A 19,828-nucleotide genomic window follows, 5' to 3' on the forward strand; every position below is an offset into this window, starting at 1 on the left:
TGGCTGATTTAACACAGGTAATGTACATACAACACAGATACCACTTTGCATAACACAGTTAGTAAGAAGTCTCTTTTCATTCGCCAAAGGCTCCAGAAACTGCCTAGTATCACACTGACTAGGGTGGCACATGAGAGTGACATTGACACATGAAACAATAACTGTTGTAGAGATGTGCTGGTTGCTTTAAATCTTAAACAGCAGCTGCAAAGCATTTATTTTTTCTTTTCCCTCTCTGTGAGTGACAGACAGGGAAAGCATAACTGTGCTCTGATTGGTTGTTGCTACAGCTGAGAAGGATCCACCCATAGCAGCACTGTTGCAGCTGGACTTATGATTGGCTGTGAAGGAAAGGAGAGAGGAAAAAGGAAGAAGAAGCACATGTGGGGTAGGAGACATTTTCAGGGGACCGCATGGAGGAAGGGCTCCTGGTGTAAAGTCACAAAAGTCTCACTCTCTGTTCTGCTAAAACCTATGGACTGGGCTGGGAGTGTGTAGCAGAGGAATTGTTGCAGGAGGACAGTGTGCAAATCAAGGATTGTCCTGCCTGACACTGAGGATTACAGCCACTCAAGTGCATGTGTCTCTCAACGTCTGGAGCTGCTGAAAGAGAGATGATTTCTACTGCTGTCTAATGCTATTTAGAGAACAATCCATAAACAGTGAGTACTCTGTGATGAAAGGGGATTCTGATATTGCTGCATTTGCTGTTCATCTGTGGAGAATGGTCATGAGAAAGCCTGCTCTCTAATTCTCAGAGTGACACAGATCTTGGAAAGCCCAAGCTGCTCAGAATTAGCTATTCCTGCTGCTGATTGATGAGAGAACTCTGTCACTGTATATTACTGGTTTGTCTCCTCAAGACTTGGCGGTAGCCTCTAATGACCCACAGGCCAGAATTCCTCAGGGCACGGAGTCTAAGCCCCAGCCTTCTGTTTCACCAGAGCCCCTGATGGTGGGGATGGACTTGGAGCAGTCTGAGATCAGGTTGCAGCCCCCAAGTACAACCAGCTGTGGTAGAGATAGTTGCCAGTGGCAAGTAGCAGGTGAGAGCCAGATGTGAAGAGGTGGTGCGTAGCGTAATCAGACAGGCCAGATCGGTAACAGCGGAGGCAGACGGTACAGAGCGGCAGGCAAAAGGATAAATGGGTCACAGGCCAAGTTCAGCAACAGGAGGTCAGACAATCAGGAGAAGACAGGAGATTGGTCAGACAAGCCAGGGCAGGAGAAGGTCACGGCAATCCGGGTCAGGCAGGGTCAGCAACAAGGCAATCTTTCAGGAACTAGGAACAGGTAAAGCAGGAATAAGACCAAATGGCAATTTGAGCATGCAAGGGGTTGGTTTAAATAGTGCGCCCTGCGCTGTCATTGGTGCCAGGCACATGCGTGGCCGCAATTGTTGCTGCGGTCGCCTATGTCCTAGCGCCCGCATGCTAGTGCACATAGGAATTCTGCGCATGCGCAGACCCATGCTCCGCGGTGAACTAAGAGATTCCTGACATTGCCCCCCCCTTACGGGCAGCCTCCGGATGCCCAACTGATTCCTTCTTTGTGGGTGTCTGCGGAGAAATTCTTGAACCAACCTGGGAGCATGTACGTTTTGGGCTGGTTCCCACAAATTTTTCTCTGGCCCATAGTCTTTCCATTTGATGAGATATTGTATCCGACCTCCTCTCTTCCTGCAGTCTAAGATTGCTTCAACTTCAAATTCCTCCTCTCCATCAATGTCTAGGGCTACCGGAGGACTTGACTTACGATCCGGGAAGGGATCTGGAGTTGTAGGCTTTAGCAGGGTGTAATGACTTTTGGGGACCATTTATTAAAAATATTATATTATTTCAAAGTGGGTGTCCCAGTTGACTGTTAAGGGTTAACATTCTTGAGTGAATTTTCTTAGATATTTCAAGAGGTTACCACACCGACTCAATGCATGAAAGAAGTATATTCAAGAGACAATGAGACAGATACCACTATTTGAATATCTGCAGGTGATCAAACAAAGATCAAACCAGAAAATGACAATGGTGGGATCTGATTCTGGTTATTCCAAGACCTTGCAGATGTGTGTCATCTAAACAAGCACCATTGTCTATGGGAAGCCAGGAGATACTTCAATTGCAGGAAACTCAATTATACAGTCAAACATCTCACTAAACTCCAACTGGCTGTTTACCCTAATTACCCAACAATGGATGAAGCTGTCAGGAATGGACTTGCCAGTAATGGTGTGACTCACCTGCCTTGTGGGATGCAGTACCAGGGCTGGCCAGCGGGTGCTCTCAGCAATCAGACTCAACCCTGCAGTCAGCCAAACACCTGAAGCTGATTACGGAGGTGTATTTAAGGGATGGCCAGACCTGCAGTCTGGGCCTTGGTGTGTATTTTTCCATGGGCCCCTGTATCTTGTTACCTGCATTCTTGTTCCTGCCTGACTGACTTGTTGCCGACCCTGCTTGATCCTGACCTCTGCTGACTTCTCCTGTTTGATCCCTGGCTTGTGACCCCGACCATTCTCTGCCTGACCCCCTGTACCTACCTGCCCGTTAGTTGGTGTACCCGGCTTGTGACCTGACAACTCTCTGCCTGCTCCTCCTGTTCCTACCTGCCGGATTGTTATTGACCCGTCCGGCCTGACGACGCTTCCATTGTATGTACTGTTATCTGTGGGTGGTTTGGTTTGGTTCGTTTGCACTGTGTTATGTTTTAGTATTGCACTGCGTTTTGTATTGTTAGTATTAATAAATTATATTGTTTATAACATATCTGAAGCCTGCGTTTCCCTGCGTCAGTTCACATACCTCTGGTCATACCCGGAGCCCTGACAGAAGCTTTCTATGTTACATATCCTTGGACTATACAACCAGCATAAGGTGAGACCTGGGTCATCTAAAGCTAAAAACTTGATATACCTAAATAGAAACATTATAAAAAGCATCTTACCAACACCTTTTTATCAAGGGAGAATATATTCAATAAGGTTGGGTATTGCATCCCACTTAACTGGAGTTGGAAGTGATGAAGAAGATAATTTGTGAATTGGGGTAAATTTTATATTTCCAAAAGAAATCAGCTTTTCCAGTACAGTTTAAATATCAGAAAAATGAGAAACCGAATGTATTTACATCTTTCTATGGTCCTTATCCAGGATTTAGTAGTGAAATCAACTATACTTGAATAGGACATCTAATTGATACATAAAGACATTTTGTTTATATCAAAGGATGAGTCATCATGAAGACCAGCAATTCATTTGTAATACCTGACTGTCCTCAGTGGACAGGTGAGGAATATCTCTAGGTACGCACACTTCTCAACCGGCCAATCAACAAGCCTGTTGGGAGGTCCCTTGAAACAAAGGATTGTATGGTATAAAAATGCCATACACCTCAGAAAAAAACACTACACTACAATCAAGAGGGAACACTACCCTCTAGACTACACTCAGGACTAAACTTCACTTGATCTGAACTTCATTTAACTTCACTTGCCTTCTGAAAAATCTTCAAGACTTTTAAATCTGCTAAAACTTCTGCTACAGCTTCTAAGATAACTTCCAAACTATCTCTTATCTACCCTGTTGCTAATATATACTGCACTATCCCTCACTTGCTACCTGCGGCCATTTTGCTGAAGGAGTTCCAGCTGCCATTTTGTTTTGAGGACCATTTGAAGGCCCAACTGCATCCCACTGGGAGGCCTCAAAATCAAGATTCTGGGAGTGGTGAGACTGTGCTAGAATATTATATTTTTCTTTGATATTTCCAGCTTTCTGAAGAATTATAACATTTTATTGTGTGGTTAGGAATATTAAGGTTATATATATATAATTATCACTAGAATTGTGTGAAATTGGTATTAGATTATATATTGTGTATTAACTCATTTGTAGTGTTGTTGTGGTGCAACATCAGAGATATTTTCTTATTTTCCTATGGCCACGGAAAATGAGAAATAAGATTTGAAGCACTATAGGATTACAATGTATCCCTCAGAATTTGGTTTCTCCAATATTTACCGTTATCTGAAATCATATATTGTTTGATAACATAAAAATTAGCACATCGTATTTTTAATTGTGTGTACGAGTATATATTTATCACCAGTATTTTGCATTTGTATTAATATACATATAAATTTTGTACTTCAATACATTTATTTATTTATGTATCAAAAAGGCAATTTTTGTGTATATGGTACGAAATCACATTGGTGAAAGGACTCAAGGTAAATTATTAAGTGGTGATCAAATTATTAAGGTGTCCAAATTATTGGTTCATTAAATATTTGCCATATTTTAACGGCTGGAGGCATTGCAATATTTTGTTCAAGGGAGAGAACACCGCCCTACATATTTAGAATAAATTATTACATAAACCACCGCAGGATAAATTTGGAGGCACTGCTGAGAGACCAAAGAAACCGTACCATAATACAAAACGCACTGGTGATTGTATATTTATATGCATTGTCAAAAATATATTTTGTATAAAAATGGCATCCAGTAACCACGGATCCACCTCTTTCAAGCATAGCAAGGAAAAGGTAGCTGTTCAGAATGTTGAGGATGAAACTCCTAAGAGAGCTAGAAAAGCCAGCCATGCTTGTCAAAGGTATACAGAATGTGCGGTAATAGATTATCTCCGCCAGAGATTAGATTTACCGTACTTGCCGGCGTATAAGACGACTTTTTGACCCTTGAAAATCTTCTCAAAAGTCGGGGGTCGTCTTATACGCCGGTACACATCAGGGAGAACTTTTTAGGGGGGCGGCGCGGTGCTGCCGCCGTCCCCCCCTTCCGACTGAAGGGACACCAAGTACAGGGGTGGGCAGAGGGCTGCAGTCTCTTACCTGGCTCCCACGACGATCCATCCAGGAAGCGCTGCTCCTTCAGTCACTCCGGCCACTCCCTCACTCCTGCCGCTCGGCTCCGCCTCCTCACCGGTGATTGGCTGCCAGAATTGTAGCTCAGGAAAGGCACACAGGCGGCCAATCACGGGCGAGGAGGCGGAGCCGAGCGGACCCGCGAAAATCGAGTGAGGGTAAGTGTGCAGTGCAGAGGTGCTGCTGCAACCACATATGCTGGCTGCAGCAACACCATACTAGAACAGGAGTCAGCAAGTGTCATTGGTGTCAGTGGGAGGAATAGTGCCCCATCATTAGTGTCAGTGGGAGGAATAGTGCCCCATCATTGGTGTCAGTGGGGGAGGAATAGTGCCCCATCATTGGTGTCAGTGGGAGGAATAGTGCCCCATCATTGGTGTCAGTGGGAGGAATAGTGCCCCATCATTGGTGTCAGTGGGAGGAATAGTGCCCCATCATTGGTGTCAGTGGGGGAGGAATAGTGCCCCATCATTGGTGTCAGTGGGAGGAATAGTGCCCCATCATTGGTGTCAGTGGGAGGAATAGTTCCCCATCATTGGTATCAGTGGGAGGAATAGTGCCCCATCATTGGTGTCAGTGGGAGGAATAGTGCCCCATCATTGGTATCAGTGAGAGGAATAGTGCCCCATCATTGGTATCTGTGAGAGGAATAGTGCCCCATCATTGGTATCAGTGGGAGGAATAGTGCCCCATCATTGGTATCAGTGAGAGGAATAGTGCCCCATCATTGGTGTCAGTGGGAGGAATAGTGTCCCATCATTGGTATCAGTGGGATGAATAGTGCCCCATCATTGGTATCTGTGGGAGGAATAGTGTCCCATCATTGGTGTCAGTGGGATGAATAGTGCTCCATCATTGGTGTCAGTGGGATGAATAGTGCCCCATCATTGGTGTCAGTGGGAGGAATAGTGTCCCATCATTGGTGTCAGTGGGATGAATAGTGCCCCATCATTGGTATCAGTGGGAGGAATAGTGCCCCATCATTGGTATCAGTGGGAGGAATAGTGCCCCATCATTGGTATCAGTGGGATGAATAGTGCCCCATCATTGGTAACAGTGAGAGGAATAGTGCCCCATCATTGGTATCAGTGGGAGGAATAGTGCCCCATCATTGGTATCAGTGGGGGGAATAGTGCCCCATCATTGGTATCAGTGGGAGGAATAGTGCCCCATCATTGGTATCAGTGGAAGTTATAGTGTCCCATCATTGGTATCAGTGGGATGAATAGTGTCCCATCATTGGTGTCAGTGGGAGGAATAGTGCCCCATCATTGGTATCAGTGGAAGTTATAGTGTCCCATCATTGGTATCAGTGGGATGAATAGTGTCCCATCATTGGTATCAGTGGGAGGAATAGTGTCCCATCATTGGTGTCAGTGGGAGGAATAGTGCCCCATCATTGGTATCAGTGGGAGGAATAGTGCCCCATCATTGGTATCAGTGGGAGGAATAGTGCCCCATCATTGGTATCAGTGGAAGTTATAGTGTCCCATCATTGGTATCAGTGGGATGAATAGTGCCCCATCATTTAGTGGAAGAAGAGAAAAAGCAGGCTCAAGGCACATATGAGGACCTGTTTAACCAGAAGGGTCGGGTTGTCAGGTTTTCATTAGCATTTTCTAAAGCAGAAAATAATAAAAGCCGTGACAGACTTCCCCTAGAAGCCTGGCCCATGTTATGGTTTATGAGCAGTGAAGCTGCCCAGCAAACGCCAGCTTTAAGGGAGGACTTGTTAGAAGCCCACCACCTTTTGAAAGACAGAGATCAAGAAATTGAGTCCTTGAGGGAGAAGCTTGACCATACATGTGTTTGTCTCAACAAATCTAAGGAACATCAAGCTAGCTTAGTCAAAGACATTCAATATGCTCAAGGCTTATATGAGGAGCTGAAACAGTTTAAAAAGAAATATCAAGACGTAAAACAAGAAGTAGAATTCTTTAGATCAGGAAGAATATCCCCTGTGGAAATTAAAGTTCATCCAGGAGATAAAAATGATCAATCAGAACTTGCTTTTGTAAGATCTGAGCAAAAAAGCACTAGAGGAGCAGATTGTCAGGTTAACTGCCTAAATAAATGCTGGAGTCCAGAACCGGACCAACCCAGTTAAGCAGGAGGCTGATGAACGGGAATACCCATATCACAGTGAAGTACCTGATAGTGAGGCAGAGACAGACTATAGGTCACCCCCTAGGCTCCCAAGATATACCCCAGAGTGTGCAGAGGAAGAATACGAGGATTCATATAGGCAGGAAGGGAAGTCCTGGGATCATTCAAAAGATATGACACCCCGAAGGTCATTAAGTTTTTGAAAGATACCATTCCTATTTTCACCAAGAATGGGTCCCTAGCGATTACTGAACATATGGAAACATATGAACAAACCTTAGAAATTCTAGGCATTAAGGATGACCGCACCAAAATTGGATTATTGCCATGGGTGTTTGAAGAAAAATACCGGCAATTCTTTGATACCTTGAAGGCCTGCTCTAATCAGTCCTGCAGAGAGGTAAAACATAGGTGTCACATGGAATTTGGGCCCTTTAGAACTGTTACCTCTGCCAAGGCTGCGGCCTACAATTTAAAGTGTGGTCCTAACCAAAGCCCTGCAGAATTTCTGGCCTCAGAAATGCTTATTTCCTGGCTGAGAAGGATCCCAATCCTGACCAGCCAGAATTCAAGACTCTATTTTATGAAGCGCTACCTGCTTACATAAAATTGGGACTTGCCCAGGATTACAGAAGAGGACGCTCTCTTGATTGGTTGGTGAAAGAAAGTGACTATTTGTTCTCAATCCAACAGTCCAGTGAGAGCGGGATAAAAAGAGAGCCCAAGAATAGTCCCAAGATAGTTGCAGCCACTACCGTTTCCCCTCCAAATCTAAATTTGCAGGCGGAGAAGAAATCGTATGCGGAAGTAGTCCGTTGGAGTTAACCCAATGGTTCCCCTAGATTTGCACCTCAAACCCAGCAAGTAAAGGAGGCCCCTAGCTTTGCCCCTCAAACCCAGTGGGTGAGGAAGGATAGACAAAAGCCAGGGAACTACGGTAGTGGAAGTGAAAAGAATAAAAGGTATGAAAATGCCCACTATAGTGATGAGAACCAAAGGGGTCAATGGTATCCTCGGAGGTTCTACTATACTCGCCAGAACCAACAGAGAAATTTTTATAGAAACAACAATTTTAATAGGAACCCTAATTTCAATAGGAACCCCAATTTTAATAGGAACTCTGACTTCCAAAGATTCCCTCAACACCAGGAACACCCTCAAGCTCAAAGGGTGGATACAGTACCCCAGATTCCCCTCAATTACAGGGAGAACCAGAAACCTCAGGGAGCAAGGCCATGGCGTCGGGACCGGAGCAGCAATTCTGACTCCGGGTCTCCTAGCCAATCCCGTCCGCAGTACAACTGCAAGTACAGGAAAAGGGAGAATCACCAGAATGCCTCCTCTAAGCGCATCGAGCAAATAGAGGTGCAGATCAGCAAAATGGCTGAACAAATGAACAGGCTTGTCACTAACCATTCTTCCAATCCTTTTTTAGGAGCAGCTTCTGTGACCAACCAAGGGTCACAGAATTCATAAACAACCAACCCTTAAACCAACAGGGGAGAACACTGAGTAAAATGACAGGAGATGTGTGTCCCGTCCCTGACATGCCCACTAATGGAGAATCTAGTTCTCGGGCAAAGGGGGACCAGTTGTTGGTTATTAATTCCTCTCCTGTTTTTCAGTGTCCATCTATTTTCCCTAATATAGTCGCGGCATCGGAAGTCGTCGGGATTGACAAGCCAGACGGAACGCCAACTTCTAGTTGTGCTTCCGTCTTGAAACATTCCAAGAGTCCCGCCAGGAAGGATAAGGGTGATGCGTCCACCACATGCGGTGAGATAAGAGCCAGTCATATGTCATTGAAGGGCCCACAGATCTTCAACCACACCAATTTCATGTGTGAGCTGACTGAATCTGATGGGAGATATTATGCCACGGTGCAGGTGCAGGATGCCAGTGATCTTTCTATTGTCGGCCTAATAGACACTGGATCCCAGGCTACCATTATGTCACAGGAACATTTTAATAAAGTGGCGAATGTCATGCCCACTAAGCCAAGACTTAAAAGCTTTGACAGCTCATTCATTGGTGTAGGTGGAGACCCTTTACAAGTCACAGGCACCGCCTGGCTAAAGCTTAAACTGGGTAACAAGGAACTGAGACACCCCATCATCATTGCCAGCATCTCCCAGCACCACATGATAATTGGGATGGACTTTTTAAAAAGGCTGAACACAATAGTTGACTGTGTGAACCAAGTACTGTGGTCACAGGTAAATACCCCGATTAAATATGGGAAACTTCAAACTCCCCATTCCCGACAACACTGCCACCTGGTGGAAGAAAGGCCTGGATCATTAGAAATCCATTTCAGGAATAGGCAACTTCCTGATGTCACAGTTAGAGATGAGCGAATTATTCAAAAATTTGATTCGGCTGATTCGCCGAATTTGCGGGAGAAATTAGATTCGATGCGAATTTATTCGCCGCGAATTTAACTTATTAAAAGGGTTTCTAGGCTTCAGAGAGCCTTTATATTAGTGCAGAACACTGTACCTTTAATTTAAATGCCCTTGGAGTCTGCTGGGGAAGAGAAATAATACTGTCTGTCAGTATGACATGCAGATGAGTGCCGTCGATCTTAGAATCACCGCACACTTCACTCATTTGGGCAGTCACGGGGCACGACGAAGAAGATGAAGAAGAAGAAGAATGAAAAGAAGAATGAAAAGAAGAAGAAGAATGAAAAGAAGAAGAAGAAGAATGAAAAGAAGAATGAAAAGAAGAAGAATGAAAAGAAGAGGAAGAAGAATGAAAAGAAGAATGAGAAGAAGAATGAAAAGAAGAATGAGAAGAATGAAAAGAAGAAGAAGAAGAATGAGAAGAAGAATGAAAAGAAGAATGAAAAGAAGAAGAAGAAGAATGAAAAGAAGAATGAAAAGAATGAAAAGAAGAAGAAGAATGAAAAGAATGAAAAGAAGAAGAAGAATGAAAAGAAGAAGAAGAATGAAAAGAAGAAGAAGAATGAAAAGAAGAATGAAAAGAAGAAGAAGAAGAATGAAAAGAAGAAGAAGAAGAATGAAAAGAAGAAGAAGAAGAATGAAAAGAAGAATGAGAAGAAGAATGAAAAGAAGAATGAAAAGAAGAAGAAGAAGAAGAAGAAGAATGAAAAGAAGAATGAAAAGAAGGAGAAGAAGAATGAAAAGAAGAATGAAAAGAAGGAGAAGAAGAATGAAAAGAAGAATGAAAAGAAGAAGAAGAATGAAAAGAAGAAGAAGAAGAATGAAAAGAAGAATGAAAAGAAGAAGAAGAAGAATGAAAAGAAGAGGAAGAAGAATGAAAAGAAGAGGAAGAAGAATGAAAAGAAGAAGAAGAAGAATGAAAAGAAGAATGAAAAGAAGAAGAATGAAAAGAAGAAGAAGAATGAAAAGAAGAAGAATGAAAAAAAAGAAGAAGAATGAAAAGAAGAAGAAGAATGAAAAGAAGAGGAAGAAGAATGAAAAGAAGAAGAAGAATGAAAAGAAGAAGAATGAAAAGAAGAAGAATTCCAGTACAGCAAAAAGTGTATCTGCAGAGAGCTCCGCTATTTCTGACAGTTCTCTGACAGTTCCTTCACATTTACAGCGGTTGAAACATTGTATCTATTTATTTCCGAATAAAAACATCTGTATCCTAAATGGAAACAAATAGATACAATGTTTCAACCGCTGTAAATGAACTGTCAGAACTGTCAGAAATAGCGGAGCTCTCTGCAGTGACACTTTTGCCGGCTGATCGGGGAAAATTCGATTCGTGCATCCGAAGTTTGCTAAAATTCGGATTCGATGCAAATCAAATTTTTCCTAATATTCGAAACGAATTCCACTTTGCCAAGTTCGATTCGCTCATCTCTAGTCACAGTTATCCAACCTGATGACCATAACCCTATCAGAAGAGATGAGGATCACATTTTTAAAATTCCCCAAGATAAAATAAAAGATATTTCCCTCCAAGATTATATCCTTACGATATCTTTTCATCAGGAAGATAAACCAAGAAAATGGGGAGATCACACCCAATTCTTGACAGGTATTGAAAGGGTTAACAGCGACTTGTTTATCCCCATCCGGATAAATGGTCTTAATAGGTCAAAATATGCCAAACTAGATTTGAGACAGGAACACAGCTTTGTAAGCCATGGGCTGATAAAACACCTGACCGAAATGGAAATGATCCGTTTCTCCACACCTCAGCGTCATTGGATTTCAGACTCCCTTGATGACTCTGATGATTACAATTCAATAGCCAAGTGTCTCTTAAATGTCACTGTAGGAAACAAAACAGCCACCCATGTGTTCCTAGTCTTGGATAATCCCCAAACTAAAATTTATTTTGGCAATGATGTATTACATCGCTTTGCAGTGCAAGTCGACCTAATTAATGACTGTTTATGGAGTCGACTAAAGGGGGACCCCGAGAAATACCAAAATCTGGACTTAGCTTTAAAATCCCAGCAACAGATGCCTTATGCTGTTGAAGTCCAGGTAGCCCAAAAGATTACAATTCCTAAGGGCATAAATAATTTCATACTCCCCATCCAAGTTAAAAAGGGACATAGACTGAAGGGGTCAGATGCATTAGTATGCCTCTCCCATAAAATGCAGGGGGAGGGACTGAACATTACACACACGCCCCTAGTCAACACACATCAATCCCCGATGTACATTTACATACATAATCTGTCCAATCAGGACATCATCTTACCCAAGGAGACCCTTATTGGTCTAGCGGTAGAGACTGAATATTACACCTTTGGGGTCACTAACCAGGTGATTGGACTCATCCCCGATGAATATTTGTCGGAGGAACAATTAATTGAACAAACATTCCATTCATTACCAGAGGGTATTTTCACCGTAGAGTCCATTTATCCGTTCGATTCTAAAGATGGTACCTGTAGAATTGAAGAGACATCCATTGTCTTTGATCACCCAATCAAAGAACAAGAGTACCCCAAAGAACCTGGATGGCAGGAGAACACACACACACACATCACATGCCCAATGACCTCACCACAAAACTTGAAGAGGCATATGAGATAGGTCAGCCGGAAAGCTTTCCTGGATTCAAGGAGTTAGTGGAAGAGATGGTGGCCCTCGCCGATGCGTGTTCCAGTGATCTCGACCGACAATTGCTCCAAGAGCTTCTCCTTGAATTCCAAGAGATCTTTGCCAAGGATTCTTACGATTGTGGGACTACTGACCTACACATCGCTAGGATCCAAACAGATCCAGATGCCCCACCAGTATTCGTAAGACAGTATAGGTTGCCATTAGCTTCCTATGAATCTCTAGCTGAGATTATCAGGAAGTTACATGAAAGGGGTATAATTAGGCCCATCCACAGCTCCTATAACCACCCGATCCTGGGTATTTTAAAACCCAATGGACAATGGCGTTTGTGCGCTGACCTCCGTCAGCTAAACAAGCGTGTGTACATGTCAGGATGGCCTGTCCCATACATAGACCAATGTCTCGCTCAGCTCCAAGGATCCCAAGTTTTTACAGCCTTGGATTGTGCACAGGGGTATTGGACCATTAAGGTGAGTGAGGAAGACCAATACAAACTGGCTTTCAGTTTTGGGAATCGACAATATTGTTGGGTGCAGAATTCCAGACATGAATTTGCTGTGTTCATGCACAAGGCCATGCCAGACGCCTTCGAAAGGGGGACGTTGGCATATGTGGACGATATCCTGATCAAAAGTACTGATATGGCCAAGCATATTACAGAACTTCGGCATGTCCTGGGCCAATTAAAAGCAGCAGTTGGTGTCGCACGAAGGTAAACTTCCTAGGCCATGAAGTTACTGCTGAAGGTTTGAACCCACAAAAGAAGAAGGTAGAGGCGGTTCTAAACTGTAAAGTCCCTACTAACCTTAAAGAATTGAGATCATTCCTAGGTATGGTAAACTACTCGCGTAAATTTATTGATAATTACGCCGAGATAAGCAAGCCGTTGCTTCACCTACTGAAGAAAGATGTCGAATGGTCGTGGGGTAAGAAGCAGGAAGACGCCATGAAGGAGTTGAAGGAACATCTCACACAGGCCCCATGTCTCGGATATCCTGAAGGGGGTAAGAGCTTCTATCTAGAGACAGGATTTACGCAGGTAAGTATGAGTTCCGTTCTTTACCAGAAACGTGATGATGTCAGTAAGGTGATTGCCTATGCCAGTAAAACTTTGTCCCCGGTTGAAGTAAAGTTCAGTGACTGTGAAAAAGCTCTATTGTCCACCGTGTGGGCATTACAGAATTTCCGCAGTTACATTCAGGGAGAGAGAATCATTGTTGAAACGGCACACCAGCCTTTACAGTATTTAAAGAGTGAACGTATCAGGGGAGGAAATGTGTCTAATAGCCGCATCACTGCTTGGACTTTGTCTTTGCAAGGGTGGCCTCTTGAAATTCGGTACAAACAGAACAAGGAAAGTCCAGTAGCCTAGGGCCTAGCCGAGCTCCATGATTGTTCCGCAACTACGCCTGCTATGGAGGCCCCGGACACTGACTTTCTGGAAGAACAACTGTTCTCTCCCTACAAGGTTTACGATGAAGAATACTGTAAACAGCTGCCGTGTGTATATGTGGATGGTTGTGCTTTTCATCACAAGGATGGGGAACAGCTCCAACTAGTGGCAGGTATTGGAATCGTTTGGACCCAAGGTGTCACCCCAATTTCTGTGGGATACAAACTTGGACCAAAAAGCAGTCAGGTTGCTGAACTTACTGCAATTCTTAGAGCAGTTGAGATGGCTATAGAGTTCAACATTAAAGAGTGTGCCATCATAACCGATTCCAATTATGTCAGGAATAGTTTTGTGGAGTATTTCCCTAGGTGGAAGCGAAACAACATGAACAAGAGTAATCACAAACCCGTGAAACATGGTAAGCTCTTTTGTCACATCGATGAACTGGTAAGGTCCAATGATATCACCCTGCACTTCAAGAAGACCAAAGGCCACTCCAAGGTTCTAGGTGCCGAAAAAGAAGGGAACGATCTGGCCGATTCTTTAGCCAAGGAAGGGGCAATCACCGGTGAATTGTTAGACATTGATCAATTTTTAGGTACCGTACAGGTTGAAGCCATCACCAGGCAACAGGCCAGAACAGCTGGTGATCCAAATGCATTACAGTAGAGTCACGATTCTCTTAGTGATGATTTAATTACTGCCCAGAAAGAAGACCCAATAATTGGCTTGTTTTATAGTCATATAGAAGATCCCAACCAAAATCCCATAAATAAGGAAGTATGTAGTGGGAAGGAGGATTTACGTATCTTAATGAAATCCAAATCCCAATTCTCTTTATACCAGGGTTTGTTGATACGAACCTCAAAGGGTGGCGTACAACAATGGGTCGTCCCACTTAAATTTAGAGGTTTGATGCTACAGCATGCCCATGATGCTCCTACTTCCGGGCATCGTGGAGAGATCACGTATGAGATCTTGCGGGATTATGCCTACTGGCCTCATATGTTACGTGATGTGAAGGAGTACTGCCAAGGTTGCCTAATATGTCCCCAATTTCAACCTACCAAGCCAACTCACAGAGCACCTCTCCAGAAAAGGGGGATATGTATGCCTTGGTCAGACCTTCAAATGGATTTTATTGGGCCCGTAACAAAATCTTCACGAGGAAATCGGTATATGTTAACAGTTACATGTTTATTCACCAAGTATGTCGAATGTATACCAGCACCAAATAATAGCTCCGAGACATGTGCTGCATTGCTAATAAATCATGTCTTTTCATGTTTTGGTCTCCCACAGAGGATAGAGTCTGATAGAGGATCGCACTTCACTAGCGAAGTGATGGCCAAATTGTGGAAAATTTTGGGGGTTAAAAGGAAATTGCATATCGCCTATCGGCCAGCCTCTAGTGGTGGTGTAGAACGATACAATCAGACCATCGTTAACGTCCTTAAGAAATTTGTTAAGGAAACAGGCAAAGATTGGGATGTCAAACTCCCGCTGGTCCTGATGGCGTTGAGGGCTACTCCGAATACAGTTACAAAAATGTCATCTTTTGAACTGATGACAGGTAGACGGATGGTACTGCCCCAGCACTTATTGTATCGCACTACAGATCAAAATTTGATCAATGCCACCACCACACACCAGTACATAGAGGATTTACGTAAACATCTGCAATATGCTTTTGCCTTTGCCCAGCGAAATTTGGAAAGAGCTGCAACTAGTGCTAAGACATACTATGATCTCAAAACCTCCAAGAAGGAATATGAGATTGGTGACAAGGTCTATCTATACAACTTTGCAAGAGACCAGATCAAGGAATGGAAATTCCTTCCATCTTGGAAAGGTCCGTTCTCTATCATTGATAAAATCTCTCCGGTCGCATATAAATTGCAGGTTACCCGGCATGGTGAAATCAGTGATAGATGGGTGCACATCAACCAATTACGTGCTTGCCATCCAAAGTCTCAATTGCAGTTGTTGGAAGACTAACCCACCAGTTCCTATCTGGAGATATTGAGATCATTATTAAATTTCCTTTGAACATATTATTCATCTTTTGCCTTACAGGATCCAGTAATATAAGTTTGTATATATCCAATACTTAAACTGTTCATTTTAATAATTTAGAAATGAAGGCCCAGACGATGACCAGACCGGTGATCGGAGGTGTCAATGACCAGACCCTAGAAGGAAGCTATAATGTCCTGTGGGAAAGACCAGATGCCAGAGATCGATCCGGAGACGATAACCTGATGTCCCAGGCCACCAAGGGCCAGTCTAGAGGATAAGACCCGCCTAGGAGACCGTCTAAGAGACCTGTCGTGCGGAGGACCCCATGGGCTCCAAGGTGGATGTGCCAGGCCAGGCCGGCCTCATCGCAAAACCAGGATCGTCATCAGAAGTGTCCGTCTGAGAACGCCGAGTCAAGTTGAGGACCAAACCAGCATCACCGCTGCCATTTTTTCTAAAAAAAAAAAAAAAAAATTCTTTATTTCATTCACCCCATATGAGAAGATGAACGGTCACCCTAGTCAAAAGTCCCACTCATGGTTTGCAATACAGACACCCATCTATACGTGCCTGTACCCCAAAAAAGGGGGATTTTGTAGTGACTTTTGAAATTATGTATCAAAAACATGACTTTATTTCAACAACAACCCAACCTAGCCGCCCGTTAAGGGTTAACTCTTTTTGGTTGAAAATTCAAAGGACCCTCCAACTCAGACATGCAAATAATGGGTGAAGTGAGCTTTTTCCAAGACAATAGACTGTTTGACTATCAACAGGTAGTTTAAGACTGGACAATGGTAAGGTTTAAATTGGAGACTATGAGAATAGCTAAAGTGTGGATATGTCAACAAATACTGTTTATATATTGGGGTTGAGTGGAAGACGTCTACAAAAGTTAAACAGACAGTCAAATAGGACTTCGACCTTCAAACATTAAGTCATAACAAGTGAACAATAATGAGACGGGAACTCAACTGGTTGAAAGTTTACCCAAAACCTTGGAGAGTGTGATGAACCAACAAACCTCTCGAACTGTCACAATATACTATTATCCACTAAGGTTGAAGGTATAAATGGTTGTTTACTCTGACTCCAACACAATAGACAGGTAAACAGAGGGTCTTTCCTCCTCATGGGAATGTTGGTTCTAAAACAAAAAGGTTAAATTCAGGACATATAAGGCTAAGAACTGGATATATCTATCCACAGAGATATTACCAAAAAGCATATTATCAATGGATGTTATAAAGAATATGTTTCACACACCACAAAATATTCTGCAGAATGGGGATTGTATATCACTAACTTGAGTATTGAGATGAGGAAAAGTAATATATATTGTGAGTTATCATCAGTTGTATGTCTTATCAGGAAACAAATGCTTTCACACAAGCTTGTATCTCAGGGAGATGAATAACTGAATATACACAGATATTCCATGGTTCCTATTCAGAACATTATAGCTATGATCAACTATATATCTGGATAAGACGTATATTTAATACCTGAAATCACCTTGAGTTCCACCCGAGGTGTGAGTCATCATCAATACTCAAATTGTTCTATGAGCTCTGACTGCCACTTAGTGGACAGGTGAGAGATAGCTTAAATACATACATTTCTCAACCAGCCAATCAAAAAGCCTGGTGGGAGGGTCTCTTAGAACAATAGTTTAGATGGTATAAAAACCCATGCACCTGATTTAAAAAAAAAAAAACCTCATTGAAAAAAAACCTCACTGAAGAACCTCACTGAAAAACAGCAAAGAGAGACAAGCTGAAGGAAATCTGACGAGGCTGAAATCCATCTGAAGAGCTACTGATTAACTCTTTTCAAACTTCTAAAAACTTTACTAAATTTCTAAATCTCTGTACTTCCTACATTTTCCTACACTATTGAACTACATCTCACTTCCCCCTGTGGTCATCCCTGAAGGCATACCATTGCCAGCTGAATCCATTGGGGAAGTTTCATAGTCTGAATTCCGGGTGTGGTGAGACTGTCCATTTAATTTTGCATTGCATATTTTCTCTGTTGTGTAGAGTAATAAGAATTACCTTAGAGTGATCACAACTGTATTGGGTGGTTATATATATATATAGAGGGATTCCGTATTACTGTTAGATATTGTTGGTGTCATATTACAAATTTTTCATATTTCATAAATTATTAAATATTAATAATTAGAGTATAATTTATCAGGGAATATCTTCTTCCATTGCTATGGCCACGTGATGAGAGAAAATAACCTCTGAAATACTCTAAAATTATTAGTTATTACTAGATTTAATCTTTAATAATCATTATCATCTAGAAGATTGTTATATTGACTGAAGGTCTTGTCCCCACTAAGAATCTCTGGAACCTTCAAGCTCCAGGTCCCGACCTGGACCTACTAAATCCATTGACAATCTAGAACACAGTTTTCTCTGCTCACTAAATACATGTTGGAGATTCTCAAAAAGCAGCCAGGAGGACCCTGTGTCATCGTCACAGTGGCAGGACTTCACACTTCCACACCTCCATCAGACTTCCAAGTGTTTGTGAGAGCTTCTGCTAGAACATTGACTCCATTTTTATTCTACTCCTGCCATTAATGGTGGACCCGGTCCCACACTTCATCCATTTCTTTGGGGACCTCTGATCTACCTATAAACGGTTTCTTCCATGATGAAGATCAGCCATGGAGTATATCTGAGGTGTATATCAGGGTGTGCTTCTTCCCCACGAGAGCTGGGATGTCCAGCAACATTCATCTAGAAGACATTTCCCGCACTCAAGGCACTAATACACCTCCAGGGCTGTGAGAGACCCCTGATGTACAGGAAGACAGGACTTCAGTGAGGAACAATTCCCTCACTCAGGACAGGAAAGTGTCTTATTCCTCGTGTGAGATCTCAGATGTGTGGAAAGATGGGACTTCACTAAAAAACATTTCCCGCACTCAGAACAGGAATACGGCTTCTCCCCCGTGTGAGATCTTCGATGTGTGTAAAGAGTGGACTTATTTGAAAAGCATTTCCCGCACTCAGGACAGGCAAAAGGCTTCTCCCCTGTGTGAGATCTCTGATGTTTGTGCAGATTGGACTTCTCTGAAAAACATTTCCTGCACACAGCACAGGAATACGGCTTCTCCCCTGTGTGAGATCTCTGATGACTGGAAAGACGGTATTTCTCTGAAAAACATTTCCCGCACTCAGGACAGGAGTATGGCTTTTCCCCTGTGTGAGATCTCTGATGTTTGTGCAGACTAGACTTCTGTGAAAAACATTTCCCGCATGCAGCACAGGAATATGGCTTCTCCCCCGTGTGAGATCTCTGATGTTTCTGCAGACTGAACGTCTGTGAAAAACTTTTTCCGCACTCCGGACAAAAATATGGCTTCTCCCCAGTGTGAGATCTTAGATGTCTGACAACTTTTGATTTTTCTACAAAACATTTCCCGCACTCAGAACAAGAGTACGGCTTCTCCCCCGTGTGAGATCTTTCATGGACATTAACTTTGTATTTAGAATGGAAACCCTTCCCGCACTCAGTACAGGAGAAGCTCTTCCCTGTTGGAAGGCCGGTCCGGTCCCGCACAGTCTGAGGTTCCTCAGGATACGAGGAATCCGATGGTCCATCTACACTGGGTGGTGCCGGATGGACATTGGAGGGAGCCGGGTTTTCTCCTGGACTATACTGTGTGATGTCCTCATCTTCTACTTTCCAGTCTGGAGACAAAGTGAGACAATCCTCGGAGGTTTTCCTCATCTCCCGGCCATGGACTAAAATACAAAGACAAAGAGGATTACTAGACAGGAGCTGATTGGTTCCCCCAAACCAGGACTCCGCCCACATCAGGCAGCTTGGTCTCTGAGGAGCTTACAATTCCACCCTCAAGGGAACTAGGAAATGGCTCCTCTGATCTCCTACCAGGTCATTTCTTTATTCATGGACCTTAGTCAGAGAGTGAGGAAACAACCAGAACTGTCTTTTATAGGAGGGCCAGTGATGAGGGGATTATAGGATGAGGGTCCCCACCCCCTCTATCACTCATCACCATCTTCCCAACACAAGAAGTACTGCACTTCCTTATTTAGTCCATGATTTAGTCATGAAGAACAGCGGGGCTGAGCCCCACCAGAGGTCAGAGAGTGAGGATGGGGGGAGAACAACCAAGATGAAGACTGGACTGATCCTGAAGACCACCATCATTGGGGTATTGACTCCTCCCTCATTATCACTTTCTGTTTAAGGGTCCAAAGTTGGAGGATGTTATCACATTATTATCACCATGTAAAAGTCTGTGCTCCAATCACATCATCCGATATAAAATGTCCAGCTGGGAGGAAATGGGTGGAAAAGAAGTAAGGCCAATGTAATGTACAACTTA

The 19,828-nt window shown here is 43.2% G+C and overlaps 1 protein-coding gene across 1 annotated transcript in view; it reads right to left on the minus strand.

Moving 5' to 3' along the window:
* Window positions 1-19,828, minus strand: part of LOC149441613 (uncharacterized) — a 235,497-nt gene that overhangs the window by 15,285 nt on the left and 200,384 nt on the right. The window contains 1 exon segment of the mRNA XM_089657113.1: window positions 18,357-18,769. Coding sequence (XP_089513239.1) covers window positions 18,357-18,769 — 413 coding nt within the window.

Source organism: Staurois parvus, unplaced genomic scaffold, assembly GCF_062004578.1.
Source record: "Staurois parvus isolate SC_StPar_1 unplaced genomic scaffold, SC_StPar_1.0 ptg000965l, whole genome shotgun sequence".
NCBI lineage: Eukaryota > Metazoa > Chordata > Amphibia > Anura > Ranidae > Staurois > Staurois parvus.